Source organism: Pyxicephalus adspersus, chromosome 5 (assembly GCF_032062135.1).
Source record: "Pyxicephalus adspersus chromosome 5, UCB_Pads_2.0, whole genome shotgun sequence".
Classification (NCBI taxonomy): Eukaryota; Metazoa; Chordata; class Amphibia; order Anura; family Pyxicephalidae; genus Pyxicephalus; species Pyxicephalus adspersus.
Window position 1 is genome coordinate 101,815,935 of NC_092862.1, and position 16,225 is coordinate 101,832,159.

The 16,225-nt window shown below is 38.1% G+C and overlaps 1 protein-coding gene across 3 annotated transcripts in view; it reads right to left on the reverse strand.

The window, feature by feature from the left end:
* The window catches only part of MYRIP (myosin VIIA and Rab interacting protein), a 233,507-nt gene that overhangs the window by 116,231 nt on the left and 101,051 nt on the right, over window positions 1-16,225 (reverse strand). For all 3 annotated transcript variants that reach the window (XM_072412299.1, XM_072412297.1, XM_072412298.1), the window contains exon 3: window positions 3,483-3,704. In XM_072412299.1, the coding sequence (XP_072268400.1) occupies window positions 3,483-3,704 (222 nt within the window). The remainder of the gene's footprint in view (window positions 1-3,482; window positions 3,705-16,225) is intronic.

Consider the following 16,225-nt stretch of genomic DNA (forward strand, 5'->3'; position numbering starts at 1 on the left):
CATAGGTAATGGTAGGATAAACGAGCGAGCACTGAGATCTGCAGAATAAGTGCTAGAGAGCATGTTCATTCCGTTCTGTTAACAACTATTAAAGTTGATCTCTGGGTGATCCTAACACCGACCCGCCCCCTATAACTGAACATTTGCATAAAAAATTGTACTTAACCAAAGCTGCTGTCACGTGAAAATCTAGTTTGGAGTCTGCTTTCTTCCTTCGTTCCTTTTTCTGGTGATCACATCACAACCTGTGTGATGTGGACACTTTCCATCAACTGCCCAGCAGCGTAGTCTTTTCATAATGGAAAACCTGGAAGCAGTGCTTTTAAAGGACATGGAGAGTAGATGTAGGTGAGTATATCTCTCTTTTCAAGATAAGGAAAACCTAAATACATAGGGCGGGGTTAGAAACTGGGGAGAAAGAGGGGTGGATGGGAGAAGGTCATTGCTCAAAAATGATGACCCATCTCTAGTCAAAACTTTTTAAGTTGTGTTGGAAACAATAAGAAAGGATTACAGCCTCTGACGCTTTTATCACCTTCTATTTCCTAGTTAGGATATTTGCCCTCACTTTTTTAAGGACAGGAAAAAAAATCTGTGAAAAGGAGACAAATACAATAACACATTTATGAAACTGTGGGAAATGATCAGAACTTCTGACAATGTTATAACTGCTGTCCATGTTTCACTGTCCCGATGACAACCACTTGCCCTATTTCATGTCTAGGTACCACAAGATGAGATAGAACATTTTCTGATCACATTAGATCACTTGGTCCAATAAATGGTATTATACATTCAATTACAATTATTCATGAGTAGCTTGTTGTGTTTACACAACCTTTTAAGTGTTGTACAATGCATTTAAACACCCCTGCCAATTGTATTACAAGTAGTTTATGCTCCAGTCGTTAAAAAAAAACAGACATTGACCATCAGGCTGATTAACCAGCAAGCAACACAATTCTTTAGTAACAATGCTATTGTAGCATCTATCTGTCATTACTTTCTTCTTGTTTCCATGGTGTTGCATATGTTTATAATTCAATCTCAGCCATCTAGCTAAAGTATTAGGTTTTAATGATTAACAGGCAGAAACAAATTCTTACCTGTGCCCATAGAATATGAAAATGCACTGACAAAGCCTTTAGGATGGAAGTACCTTATAAGGGTACAGTAAACAGGATGTAGCTTTGCTAGGCTCATCACATAATGCAGAAGGATTTAAAGCAAATATTTCCGATCTACAATACATTTATTGTGTTCTGGAACTTTTGAAGGTCAAATACACAGTCTAATCTCACATGAGTAAAGTCAAAAGAAAAGTTGTCTAAAATCCTTTAGCTTTTTTCTTCAGAAAACTGATAAAGTAGAAAATCCTATCCCCTGCCCACAAGTTGCAGAGTAAATCTTTCAACTTTCTACGGAAGCAGTGGTCTTCTTTTCAGAGGTCCAACACACCACTTTCTGAGTCAAACCCACAGATCTGCAAAAGGCAGACTGTTGGGGAAACTCCTGATTGAAATGCTTTCTGTAAAAAAAAAAAAAAGGATTTCCACACCTCTGCAGGGAGGTCACAGATTCTACATAAAGAGCAGCGGTCATCCCCTACAAACTGCTGCAAGACATGCCTTCTACCTAGGCTGGGCTTTGCTGCCTGTTGTTTTGATGCACTTGATATGTATGTTCTGATTTTAAAAACAAAATTGGGGTTTTAAAGTAAAATTGTGTCTTTTTAAATGGCCTGTTGAAGCTAGAAAGCTGCAAGGACCTAACCAAAAAGTTCAGAATTTCCTCAATTTACTCCATTGTTTTCTTTTAAAGACAAAAATGAACACAGCTCTCTCCCAGTGCTTTAAATGTTCCTGCTGAATAATTATAAAGAAAAAGTAATTAAGTATGACATTTTAAGTCATAAAGTCATTAAATAAGTGGGTTGGGATTCTCCAGAATCCTTTTTTTTTCTTTAATGAAGAAGCAGTAAAGTTGAAAAATTTCTATGAAATTTACTATTTATGAATAGGAACAATATTTATTGTAATTATGTTTTAGTTGAAAGACTTCCTTTTCAAGGTTAACAGGTAGACGTTCCATATATACCCCAACCCCTAACTGCAGACATGCAACCACTTCCTTTTTTTAAACAACTGATTAGCCATAGCCACAGATTGTCCATCAGCTGAAAGTTGGTGTTCTGGGTTGGGATAGGTATAAAAAAACAATTAAACATCACAGTTATGGATCTATTGCTTTGGAGATAGCTCCCCAAATGCCTAGTATGCCAGTCTGGAATTGTTCAATGTGAACTTGTAAATAGGTTCACCTTTAAGAAACCGCATCAGAAGATTCGTACCATCTCTTCCTGCTACTTTACCACATCAAAATTAAAGCTGAAGTAAACCCAAAACAATAAAATCACACTTACCTTTAATCCCGCAGATCAGTCTACCTGTCAGGAGGTTTCTTCCATTGGGACCAGCATCGTCCTAGCGCAGAGGTAGCACCAGGCGCCCCATTTTCTCCCCTTCTTCGTCAGAGTTCTTCTTTATACTTCACTCGCAGGTGCGAGATCAGGTGACTTAGATGGGAAAAAAACTTGCCGATCTAACTGCACAACTTTTTCCCTATTGATGAAAGGGGTTCTTTGAGATGCTCAGGCATGTGCAGAAGGAGCAGCCAAAAGCCTCCTGGGATGCATAATGTAGGTATCCCAGGAGGCTCTGCATGCCTAGGCGATCAAGAATAAAGGGGGCGGTGCTGAATTTTTTTTTTTTTTTTTAAAAAAGGGTGTTGCACTAAAAAAAAAACATAAATTTTATTTTAAATAAATGGGTTGTCTACCCTTTTATGTAAAGTAAAAATTTTGAGTTTAGGTACACTTTAAGGAAATTTAGCCTGGTCTATGCTCCAGGTTATGACTAGGAATCTAAAGAGAGTTTTTGACCTTATCTCTGCCACCATACAATAGTGCAAGGTGATTTACCTGAGTGAAGGAAAGGTAAGTTGCTGGTAGAGGCACACCACTAGGGGGAAACCTGTAGCTTTCCTCTGATCAGGGGATGAGAAATGAGAATACAGTAAATAGATCACAAAAACAAGTTTGTGCATTGGTAAAGGAGCTGTTTTGTGCTTATCTTAAATAACAGCTAGCAAGTTAACAAAATATTTCCTGTAAATTGTACGTAGCTAAGATTCAATAGACTGAAACAGACATATCTTGCATGATAAAATATTTATCAGCGTTCTATGCTTTGGAAAAATATGTGTTACATTTGTTTTTCACACATTTTATAGTTACATACACAGATCGGTATAAGATCTCTATTGTAAAAGGTGAGTTTTTTTTCCTTTGAATAGGAGGAATGCAGACATTTATTGTACCACCAGGATTTGTTTGTCTCATAAAACAACATTTTGCTGTAGCTTGGCGAACAAGAACATATTCGACTGTGATCACATTCAATAATACATTAAAGGAAACTAACCTTGTTTGCTGGCAGACATTGCACATCCAGGCCTTATCTTTCTTTTGGTAGGAGCTGCAGTTTTTGCAGATGTTGAACTTGCAGTCTAGACACTGGCGCTTGGAATTGATGAGAAACGTAAAAGGAGAACAGCATCGGATACAGCAGTGCTCGTTGAACTTCTGTTGCTTTGACAAAATGGAACACTTGTTGCCTTCTTCATCCAGCTTTTGCTTTAATTCACTGACAAGAGAATATTCGTATATTCAGTTCAGTGAGCAGATAAATGAATTTGTAGCTTGAATGTACATTGTAGTAAAACATTTCAAATAATCTTACCATACTAAGCAATTGAAACCTTTATTAGATGCACATCCTATCTGAAGAACATTTTGATTGCTAAGGGTTTGTATACCATAAATATATACAATGTCTAAATAAATTGTATCTCAACTGTTCCGGTCATAAAAGTAGACCCTGCCTGTGTAATTTCTGGGAACTTTTAAAGTATTATTAGGATCACTATTCATAATAACTGGGATTATAAACCCAGTTATTATGAATGAAACATTTTCCTAAATATATAGCTTAATAGTAAACAAATTCACAAACCAAAATATTACCCTTTAAAAGTAGCGGTGTGCTACACAGAGCCTGTACAAACAGCAGAGCAAAGGGAGAGATGCAAAAGGTCAACCCAACTACAGGCTGCCTGCAGAAAACTACATGGGGACAGATGGAAGAACAGCCACCCTGTATAAGGAGACAGACCACAAATGACTGATCTTTATTACAAGAAGCTTCTGCATAGAAACCATGTTTTACATTAGCTACTGCATGGATCTGCAAAAAATACACACACGATTGAAATAATACATGCATGCCTATTTAGACAATATTTGGCTTTACTAGAGCATTAAAATAGCACTGTAATGGATGGTAAGGAAAAGCTTAGAAATGATGACTGATGAGTGCCAAGCAATGATTGATGAATGACAAGTGACAGATGACAAAATATACTGTTTCCGATATTCTCAATGATGCATTACAGTATTTAACATGGACACTGTCTGATTATAATTAAGTGCTGTAGTGTGAAACAAATCAAGGCAGATTGTTTTGTAGTATTTGTTTCATTCATCAAACCCTTGGTTATCTTCCTAACCTCACAGACTCCTTTATATACATTTCACACTTTAGGTCTTGTATGACATTACTTGTCCTTGTGGAAAGTAAGGTCAGTTCATGTAGTTGGTCTACATGTTAAATTTGGTAGTGCATTTTTACAACTGCTATACTACTAAACCAAAGAGCAGGCGTAGTAAGACATAAACCCCCACAGTTTTTTGACATCTTATTTGTGATAGTGAGTCAGATTTCAGTATAGAAATCAGAAGCCAGAACCAGAAGTTGGGGCCACTGCTCAAATTAATAACATTTTTAAAGGACATAATCATCTATTAGGGTGTGCTAGAGCCAAGGACAGGAGATTACATAGTTACATAGTTAGTCAGGTTGAAAAAAGTACATCAAATTCAACCCCCAGGGAAATAAACATATGCCAGATATAAAACCCTATGGACATTGTTGATCCAGAAGAAGGCAAAAAAAAAACCCTGGCACAATTTGCTCCAACAGGGGAAAAAAAAATCCTTCCTGATTCCATGAGGCAATTGGATGTTCTCTGGGTCAACAGTCGCTGTTATCTTTACTTTAAAGCCTTAATACCCAGTTATATTCTGTGCTCCTAGAAAAACATCTAGCTTTTTCATAAAGCAATCTATAGTAGTTGCTGAAACTTCTTCCTGAGAGAGCCAATTCCACATTTTCACAGACCTTACAGTGAAGAATCTCTTCCTTATCCGGAGCTTAAACTTCTTTTCCTCCAGACACAAAGAGTGCCCTCTGGTTCTTTGTAACAATCTCACAGTGAATAATGGGGAGGAGAGTTCTCTATATGGACCATATATATTTATACAGGGTGATAATATCCCCCTTTAAACGTCTCTTCTCAAGGGAGGAAAGATTCATTTCAGCTAATCTCTCCTCATAGCTGAGCTCCTCCATTCCTTTTATTAGTTTAGTTGCCCTTCTCTGCACTCTCTCCAATTCCACAATGTCCTTTCTGTGAACTGGTGACCACAACTGTACTGCATATTCCAGATGATTTATGCATAGCACTTTGGTGGTGGTAAATCTAGAGCATCTAGACTTTGCTGTTTACCAAGCAAAACATTAATAAACAGCACTCATCTGAGCAGTTTTGGTATTTTAACTAAAAGTAACAATTTCTTCATTATCCAGTTACCATAAAGTTTTGAACAGGATGGCAGTGTTATGTGGAGGAACTCAAATTTAAAACTGCCAGCTAGAAATATGGGGGCATTGCAGTTTTACTAATCAATGGTGTTAAAGGCCTCATCTGCTTTTCTCCTCCCGTGTCATAGTTTGTAAATATTACATATGCAGTTTTGTCATCTGCAGCTCATTTTTATTGTAGAGTGCTGCATAGTATATTCATGCTTTATAAATAATAAATAATAGGAATGGTGGTGTCCTTCATTCCTCTTTCAAACTTGTCTTCTATGGCTAAATCTGTACTGTAATTTATTCTTCTAAAAGCACAACATCTATCAATATTTTGGTCAACATCAGTTTAACAATTCTGGTTTATACCTGGCAACTAAATACCTACATTAGAGAAAGTTAAAATGTTGTGGTTTATCATATTATCAAATAATATTAAATTTATACTCATAAACCACTTATGTATTGAGCCCAAAACCCTGCACCACCCTAAACACACAAATAAATTCTTATTTTTGTTTTAAAACTGTTTGTTAAATGCGTCTTTATACTGTATGTCAGTTAAGATACGTCAGTGAGAGTGATATTCTGTACCAATACAAAGCATCCAGGGAACACAAATGATAACGGGTATCGTAAGTATCTAAAGTAAAGCTGTTCAAGCAGATTGCTTGCTGTTTGTATATCCTAACATCAATTATCATCATTCATTTAAACAAATTAAAAATATATATTATTCCAAATCTGAACATGGGGCCTGATTTATTAAAGCTCTCCAAGGCTGGAGAGTATACACTTTTATCAGTGAAGCTGTGAGATCCAGGAATCAGTGAACCTTAAATGGATATCTTTAAATTATTTGCTGTTTGCTAGCAAATGTTTTGAATCCTGGACTAGATCCATTCCAGGTTTGCTGGATCACCCACTTGCACTTATGATAGTGTATCCTCTCAAGCCATGGAGAGCTTTAAAAAATCAGGCCCATTGTACCCAAGGCATGTAACTGACTCAGACTATTCTGCAGCAATAACATGTATGTCTACACTTTGTCTTACTTCACAAATGAGGTTTCGGAATACATTTTATACAATTTACAAGCACATTTTATACATGAGTATTTAAACCTTAGTAAAGCAATTTCAATACTTTTCTGAATTAAATATTAATATAAAGTCAAGGTGACTTTTTTACATATTCATCCTGATGCCAGCGGTTCTGCAAAGAGATTACAGTAAATGTTCTCCCGGACGTATGAAAACCCAAGCTTCTAAGATATTTGTCAAGGTACTTTCCTATGGGTATAAAATTGCATGAAGCAGAACCTAAGTATCATCTTTTTTAGAGCCTAACACAGAAAACAGAATGATACCGGACTTGTTCTCTTTCTTTAGCATGCAAATTCTCACACTGCCATAAAATAAATCTGATACTCACAGCATGAATGAGATAGTAGATGGAGATTGCAGAATAATTCACAGCTCTAATGAGATTTTCTGAAAGGCAGAATGAATCAAACACACCACCCTCTCAACACCCATCAGTTACAGCCTCGCTAATAAATGAACAGTCAGTGGCATAATGTAAGGAGTCCTGGGAGTGGTGTATGGGTTAAACAAAGTGTGACATCACCACAAGCATAGGAATAGACATCACTTGCATGCTAAATTCATCACTTTGTGCTATTTTCACAGCAACAATACACCCAGATAGTTACATTTAGTGAGTGTTTAATGGTGCATTCTAGAACAAGATGTGACTATCCTCATTTGTCACAACTGTTTTGTAAAGACAATACTAATTTACAATTAATTGATAATAATCAGTCATTCCTTTCCATGTACTAAAATAACTACAAGTTTATTATTCCAGTCACAGCACATAAACAATTTCAATTGTTTATGCTGCTGCAAATGCCATTAGAATGACTATAAAAATAACACTATATTGAAAACCTTTCCCAAGCTCTATATTTTAAAGAACAATTTTGTAGAAGTTACGTTAATACTAATAAATGGGATTAGACGGTCATTGGCTTGCCAAATGCTGAGGGAAAACAAGTACCACAGAAGTGCATACTATCCAACTATTCAACTACTACCAATTTCACACAAGTACATTGGTTTTCAGAACTCAAAGTCCAACATTGGATGTTTTAGTTATCCTTTAGTTTTCCAGTTCAGGATTACATCTTTTAGGAATATAGTAAAAAGCTTAGGGCATAAAATATTTCTGGGTAGGCGTCAAAAGGTTCAGCTTTTGTTCCCCAAAACTAACTATACTCACACAATATAGCCCAAAAATGAACTAATCCCACAATATATATCATGCTAAAAGAGAAACAGGAAAATGTACTGTACTTTATACTTTAAAAGTACAACTAATATACGAGAAGTATTGGGGCTTCCACTACTGACCCCAAGGTACAAAACAGCAAGTCAGCATAACCAAAAAATGGGGTCAATAATGACATCTTTCTCATGTTTTTCATGGTTTTCTTTAAGGGTCTACTCCAGTCAGTAAGAACGCAGTGGGTCCTCACTGCATTGCCATAGTGAAATGCTTTTTAAGTTTAGGGGTAGATTTATAAGCTTTGCAACCTACCTTATTTCTCCTCGGGGAAGTTTCTACCTTGCTGTATGACCAGGTCCCCAAAGTTGCTTCCCAGCAGTATCAAAATTCCTCCCTCACCTAACTTTACACCTTTAATTCCACTGTAAACATTTACAAAAAAAGATAAAAGTCACACCTATTGGCCTTTGATTTATAAGATTACAATTACCCAAACATCTCTACTATGTAGTTCAAATCCTATTATAAAATAAGTATTTGATTACTTTGCTTTAAGTATCACTTAAACTGGAGACCAAAAATTTCCTAAAACGGTGTATTATGCCACATGTAGAATTTTAATTAATGGAGAATTTCATTGCACCAAACATGTGGATTCAACTTATCTACATGCTTTGGAGTTTATAAATATATTGTCTCCTTTCTTCATCTTGGGAGGCAGTGACTGAAGGTGGCTATGAGTTGTGTCTGAAATAGTAGATTTCATCTACTCCAAAAAAAGCAGGATGTCATTTTTCTGCTGAAGACCAGGTGAATAGGAGATCATCTAAAGCATATTCAGACAAGAAATCACAACCAATGAATATGAAAAAGACATAATGATTAATAAAAGAATGGAAGCTCTTTTAGACTATATTTCCATATTCTAGGTAGGACCATATTACAACAGATGGTTTTAAAAAAGTCCTAGTCCAAGTTTTACACTCATGAAAACCTTTAGAAACTGCAAGAAATTGTGTTCACAAATCCGCAGATTGAGCTTTTTGTGTGAATTAACAATTTAATGAAGTGTATCAGCCTGCCAGCATCAGCAATTTATGTTCCTGGAACTTACAGCCAAAGGGTACAACAAGGGAAATTAAGACATTTTTTCATAACTTGTCAATATTTTACTTGGCTGTGTACCCTATACCTGAATTATTTATCCAAAGTGTTCTTAAAGAAGATGGATTAAAATGCAACAATTATTTTCAAAGTGCATATGACACATTAAAAATGGATGCCATTTTTAGCCTAAATTTTGCTTTTGGAACCTAAACCTATTACCACTATCTTAATCTCTTTATGCTGACCATTTATCTCTTTAAAATTTACATGTTGCAAGTAAAAATCATACAGTCACTTACAGTTTTGAGTTTAAATTGGTCACTGGGCAAGGGATAATTCACTTAACGTAGTGAATTTGATGAAAACTCTGAAAACTCACTTTACATAGAATACAAAGAATAACTGCAAAGAATCACAAACAAATGTAAATATATATATATATATATATATATATATATATATGAATATATATTTTTTGTTTGTACAAGAATTGGGTTGCAAAAATTAACATAGCTTCACCTCATTCACTAAGATAAAGAGCAACAACTTACTTGTTTCAAGGTAACAGTCTAACTCCTTTAGTAAATCAATCGCAATGTAATTTTACCTCAGAAAAAAGGACAGCAGGAATAAGAAGCAAGATTGATGGGAAGATGTTACAAATTACACTTCCATAGCAGTCCAGGCAGCTGATATAATGTCACAGTGGGCAATAAATCAATATTCAATGTTATCAGTTCAGCAGATGACATTTAGGCAGAAAGCTTTTGGTACCAAAATCAAATCAAATTTTCTCTGGGTACCCATGCAACCAAGTATTACCTACTCCAAAGCATCATTGTAAACCCCATTCCATCTCTGTTTACACTTACCCTAAAATTATTATTTTTTAATACTTTTCCTCACATATAAAAAGTAATTCCTAACATGAGAAAGAAATATTTAACCTATATGCATGCATGATATGTAAACTTTTGAGATCAGATCCATTTCAGCTTTCATTATAATTTAATGAGTTCCTAACATAGATACAAAAAACAGTCTGGTTTGTCACAGGAAAAACGTAAATCTTTTAGGGAATTTTGAGGTCAAGTAGTTTTCAATCATTCAACCTACCGGTAATTCAAACAAAAAATCTCCAAAGTGTTAATAATGTTTTCATTCACCCTCTTAGCTGATCCCTCTGTAGTGAGATAGTGAGGAATTCCCATTAGCATGAAAATTCAAAAACCTTTCATTAAAACCCTCCGTCTCCTCGACTTTCCCCTATTCTGTATGAGGTTCCCGGGATGCCTGAAGCCGCTGTTCAGGAAGAGACCTGAGTACTTACCTCCATCCGCCATCCCAGATTTTGTTTGAATTAGGTAAGCCCTACTTTACAAACAGCTGCTTGGGAATTGTTTTACCCATACTTTCAAACTAACGGCTATTTTTGTGTGATAAAGAGACCTAATAAGAAGATATAAACAATACTACTATTTGAAAATCTCACATCGTCTTCATGATATTTATGGATATCTTATTAACACTGGTGGTGTATTATGTAATTGTATGTGTTTGATATAGAGGGAGCATGGATTTGAGATAAGAGGAATAAGAGGACTGTTTTTTTCTTTTTTCATTTAGGATGAGTGAAGCCATGGTTCAATGTTTTTTTTTTTTCACATAAATATCTACTATAACAAACACGCACTCCGCAAGGGTTGAAAGTACGTACCCTTAATGTTAAAGGCCTTAATGGCCCTAACAAACGCTCCCAAGTTTTGTATAGTCAGCACAAAGCCAGAGTCCATATCTTAATGCTCCAGGAAACGCATTTTCATTCTCTTAAGATACCGTCACTACGTAATCGCTATTACACTACATTGATTCATAGCTCTAACCCTGGTAAGGTAAAACGAAGGGGGTGTCCATAGCTTTTCACAAATCAATCCCAACTCAGATACTGGACACCTGCATTGACCCGCTGGGACGATTTGTGTTGGCAAAGATCTCCTTATGGGATAGGATTTACACGGTTGCCTCATTTTATTCTCCTAATCATCAGCCGACTTTAGCAGCTGTCCAGTTCCTGACTAAGCTTAGTTCATTCGCAGAGGGTGCTTTGATCATTGGAGGGGATTTTAATTTTCCTCTGGACCCTAGGGTAGACACATCAACCGGCCACTCCTCCATCTCTTACTCTAAATTGAACGCATTTAAGGCCAAATTGATTGATTTACAACTGATTGATACGTGACGGACCCTGCACCCTGGCGACAAGGATTACACTTTTTATTCCAATCCCCACCATACTTATTCTCAAATTGACTATATCTTTATCAGCCATAGGTTATTGGACTGGAAACCAGAAGCCTCTATTGAAAGCTGCCCTTGGTCAGACCATGCCTCAGTTTCGTTAACTCTCCAGACTCCCTTTGTGGGACTCAAGGAGTGGACCTGGAAATGTAACGACTCTCTTTTTAGAGATTCAGTCTGCGCAAGGACAGTTTTAGATACCATAAGAAATTTTATGAAAGACCATAAGTCTGACGAGACATCCCTCCCTTTTCAGTGGGAGGCCTTTAAGGCTGTTCTTCGCAGGGTTTTGATCCAACAGGGTTCCAGACTTAAGAAAATCAGATCCCAAGAGATTACCCATACGCTCGACAATATACGAAAATTAGAAAGATAACATAAAAGTAACATGTCCTCAGATGTGTTTGTTGAATTAACTACCGCTAGGAGACGTTTACTTGAACTTTATGATTTAGCTCACCAAAAGTTTAGGGATAAATTCCGCAAATCCTATTATCAATACGGAGAGAAGTGTGGCCGTCTTCTGGCGAGGGGGGTACACCCCAGACCAGCGGCTACATATATCCCACAAATACGGGATGCTAAAGGTAACAATACTGCCTTCCCACAGGAAATACTATCAGTTTTCCAACAATATTACGCTGATCTGTATAATATTCAAACCCCACCGCATTCTACCCCTTCCCTTCAAGATTATATAGCCTCTACTGCATTGCCGGAACTAGATCCGGCAATATCTGCCAGCTTGGAATCTGCTTTCACGGAGGCAAAGGTGTCTGCGGTAATTAAAAATACTCCAACGGGAAAGAGTCCAGGACCAGATGGGTTTACGCCCAAATTCTATAAACTACATGTAGAGACCCTGGCCCCGTTTATGGCGAGGGTATTTTCCTTTATATCCGGTGAGAACCATTTCCCTGCTCAAAGCCTAGAGGCGCATATAACTATTCTCCCTAAGCCAGGTAAGGACCATTCTGTATGCTCAAACTATAGACCGATCTCCTTAATTAATGTGGACGCCAAATTCTTCTCTAAATTGATAGCCAATCGATTATCCCGGTATTTACCGAACCTGATCCACACCGATCAGGTAGGTTTTATTAATGGAAGGGAGGCCAGGGATAATACGCTTAAAACACTACTGATTACCCATGCCGCCAAAATGACCAAGACCCCTGTTTGCCTGTTATCGGTTGATGCGGAAAAGGCGTTTGACAGGGTGAGCTGGTCATTTATGTATCAGGCGTTGCGCCAGATAGGATTGGGTCCTTTGATGGTGGCCAGGATAGCGGCGCTTTACTCAGCCCCTACAGCTCGGGTGCGGGTCAATGGGAGCCTGTCGGCGCCGTTTCCTTTTGTTAATGGTACTAGACAGGGTTGCCCACTGTCCCCCCTACTGTATGCTATAGTGATGGAACATCTGGCGGTGGCGCAGAGGACAAATGAGTGAGTACAAGGGATAAAGGTTGGAAAACACCATTATAAGCTGTCCTTATTTGCTGATGATCTCCTAATGTATATATCGTCTCCTCAGTCTTCTATACCGGCGATTTTAGAGGAGTTTGGGAAATCTGGGATGCTAAGCAACTTTAAAGTGAATTTTGACAAATCCGAAATACTAAATATTTCACTCATGCCTCCCCAGGTCCATTACCTTAAGAATCATACGAAGTTTAGGCTCTGTACCGAGAAGCTCAAGTATCTGGGGGTCTTTATAACAGCAGACCCGACTAAATTATTTAGTAATAATTATGAACCACTGTTGGGCAGATTGAAGGTGGAGTTGGGGAGATATAATCTACTACCTCTCTCTTGGTTTGCTAGGATTAATGCTCTCAAAATGGATATCCTACCTAAATTACTTTATGTCTTTCAAACGATTCCGATTTATTTGACGCAGGCCTTTTTAGGTAAAATGCAGCAGCTCTGCAGACAGTTCCTGTGGGGCTCGAGGCGCCCCAGAATAGCTCTCCGGTATCTTACTAGACCTAAAACATTGGGCGGTGCAGGTGTTCCTGATATCAGATGCTACTACAGAGCGGCTATGCTGACTCGGGTGGTTGACTGGTTTCATAATAGTGACCGGAAGAGCTGGGTCCTTTTGGAAAATATCTTGGCCCCCGTTGATCTTCGCTCCTTACTGTGGATAGACAGGTCTAGGCTTCAAACACACCGCCCACTTCTAATTGTTACATCTGATCTTTTGAGGGAGTGGGATATTCTTGTTAGGGGGGGCCATGTGTCCTCTAAAGTGGGGCCCATGACCCCCTTGTTTGATAATCCCCTGTTTGCTCCTGCAATGCACGCCAAAAAATTTCTATCCTGGACGGCTGAGCATCATAGGCAGTTATGCAGTGTTCTGCAGGAGGGTGCCACCCCTCTCCTCTTTGGACGCCAGGGTGCAGCGGATGCCGAATGCATGGCTTTTACACTTCCAATTATCTTCTTTTATAACACAATCTCTAGCTTCCTTTCCCACACTAGGGAGCTTTACGGCATTCGAAAAATTACTACAGTCTGAAAATAGACCGATCCATGTTATTTCCCAGGTGTACGAGATACTGATTGGAATTTATGCTAATAGGGCTCCCACCTACACGAGATATTGGGAGAAAGAATTGGGGGTAGTTATTTCCCCACTTGAGTGGGAGAAGGCTTTTGTCCTGACCCATAAGATGGCTCTTCCTTGTAGGGCCCAGGAGACTAATTATAAAATCCTCTCCAGGTGGTATTTATGTCCCACAGACATCCATCGTATCTCTTCTTCGATCTCTGATCGGTGCTGGAGATGTGACTCCCAACGGGGCACATTGTTCCATATCTGGTGGGAATGCCCAGGTATTCGTAGATTATGGGATCAGATAGCTGACATTTACAATAGTGTGACTGGTTCTAATTTAAAGCTTACACCCCAAATGTTGCTGCTGTCCATTCTTCCTGGGTCCATTAAGGCCTGTAAGAAGGATGTGCTTAGGCATTTCCTCACGGCAGCCAGAACAATCATACCCCGAAAGTGGAAACAGCCGTTGGCACCCACAATGAGAGATTGGTTGGTGGAATTGGAAAAAATACAACACATGGAGAGACTAATAGCAGAAGATGAGGATAAGACGGAGCAATATAAGCTGACATGGTCGGCTTGGGACTGGTTCAAAGAATCGTAATTTAAAAATTTAAATCGATTTGGCAGTAAATTTCGCGGAGTGCGAGAGAGTTGTAAATTCTGTTATAATTGGGTTTTTAGTGGATCCTGGGTTTGTATATACAAAAGACCAGCTGGATATTCCCCCCCCTACCCCTTGACCAACCCCATATTTTCCCTTGGGCTAAATGTTTTGCCTCTGTTTAGGGTTAGGAATTATTGGTGGCATCCCTGGTTATAACCAGAGAGGGGCCAGAGAGCGGATGTGAGGCTGTCGAGGGTTATTCGAGTTACTAGTTTCCTAACAGCTGCATTGGTTTCTTACTCAGGCAATAAAAATTTGTTCGATTTGGGGTGTTTCCTTCTTGGGTTGCTTCCCAACCCCTATATGTTTTTTTCCTGTGGTTGACCCCATTTTGTTTGGCTTTATTTTAAGTACTGATATGTCATTGTAAAATGTCACTTTGTATATTGTGTTCTTGCAAGGAAGGGCCGAGAGCCCCCGTGTTTCTGTATGTGCCATTTTCTGTTCCTGTTTTGTTATGTTATTAATATTCAATAAAAACGGATTGAAACAAATATCTACTATAAATGTAGCACAAATATAATAAAGTTTAATAGTAATTTTATTGTGGGATATTTTTTAGAAGTTTGGCTTAATATATAACATTTTATTATATGGTTTAAATGTTGTCATAATTGGAGTTTTATATAAATATAAATATGTCACACAAAATTAGAAAATAGGAGAAAAAGACTGTTTTGATCAGTAGAAGGCTTATAAGTGGGAAGGAAAAAGCTAAACAAATGGACATAATAAAGCTGTTCAGATAAGGTTGAAATGAATTGACTAATTAAGGAGAATTGGAGGACAAGGAGAAAACACCCTTAATTGTTAGTGATAAAAGATTTTAAAAGATGGTTCAGGGATTACATCATCAATTAATCAATTTGAGATATAAAATAACTTCTAATTATGAGAATGTTAATCATCTGTTGGCTCAGTGGAGCCTTCCTAATCTATGAGGGGGTGCTGAGAAGTTCTTGGCTTTGCCCCCTTCCAGATGAAATAGAAACATTAGTGTAGAGGCATATGACAGCCTAATATCCTAGTATGTAACTGTGCAAATATCAGGTGTTTGTGATTCTTAAAACTGTCTTTTCTCCACATCTATGATCCTGAAACCATGCAACAGTCAAAAGAAAGGTGCCACAGCGGGTCCCCATGGCCAAAAAAGTTCCGAACCCAGAAATCGGCCAAAAAAGTCTTGCCATCTGTTTTCTGGGACAAAGACATTATTCTGTTGGTGGACTACCTACCTCAGGGCTCTAGTATCACCAGACAGTATTATGCTAACCTCCTGGACCAGCTGAAGGAGGCAATTAAGATGAAACGCTGTGGAAAGTTAACCAAAGGGATCCTTTTTTTGCAGGACAATACACCTGAGCACACGTCTAACGTTGTGGCTGCCAAATTGAACACCCTGGGTTTCCAATTGGTCCACCATCCCCCCTACTCACCTGACCTGGCCCCTTTGGACTATTATCTGTTCCTGAATTTGAAAAAACACCTGAAGGGGCAACGTTTTGAGGACATTTCTGACGTCAAAGATGATGCTGA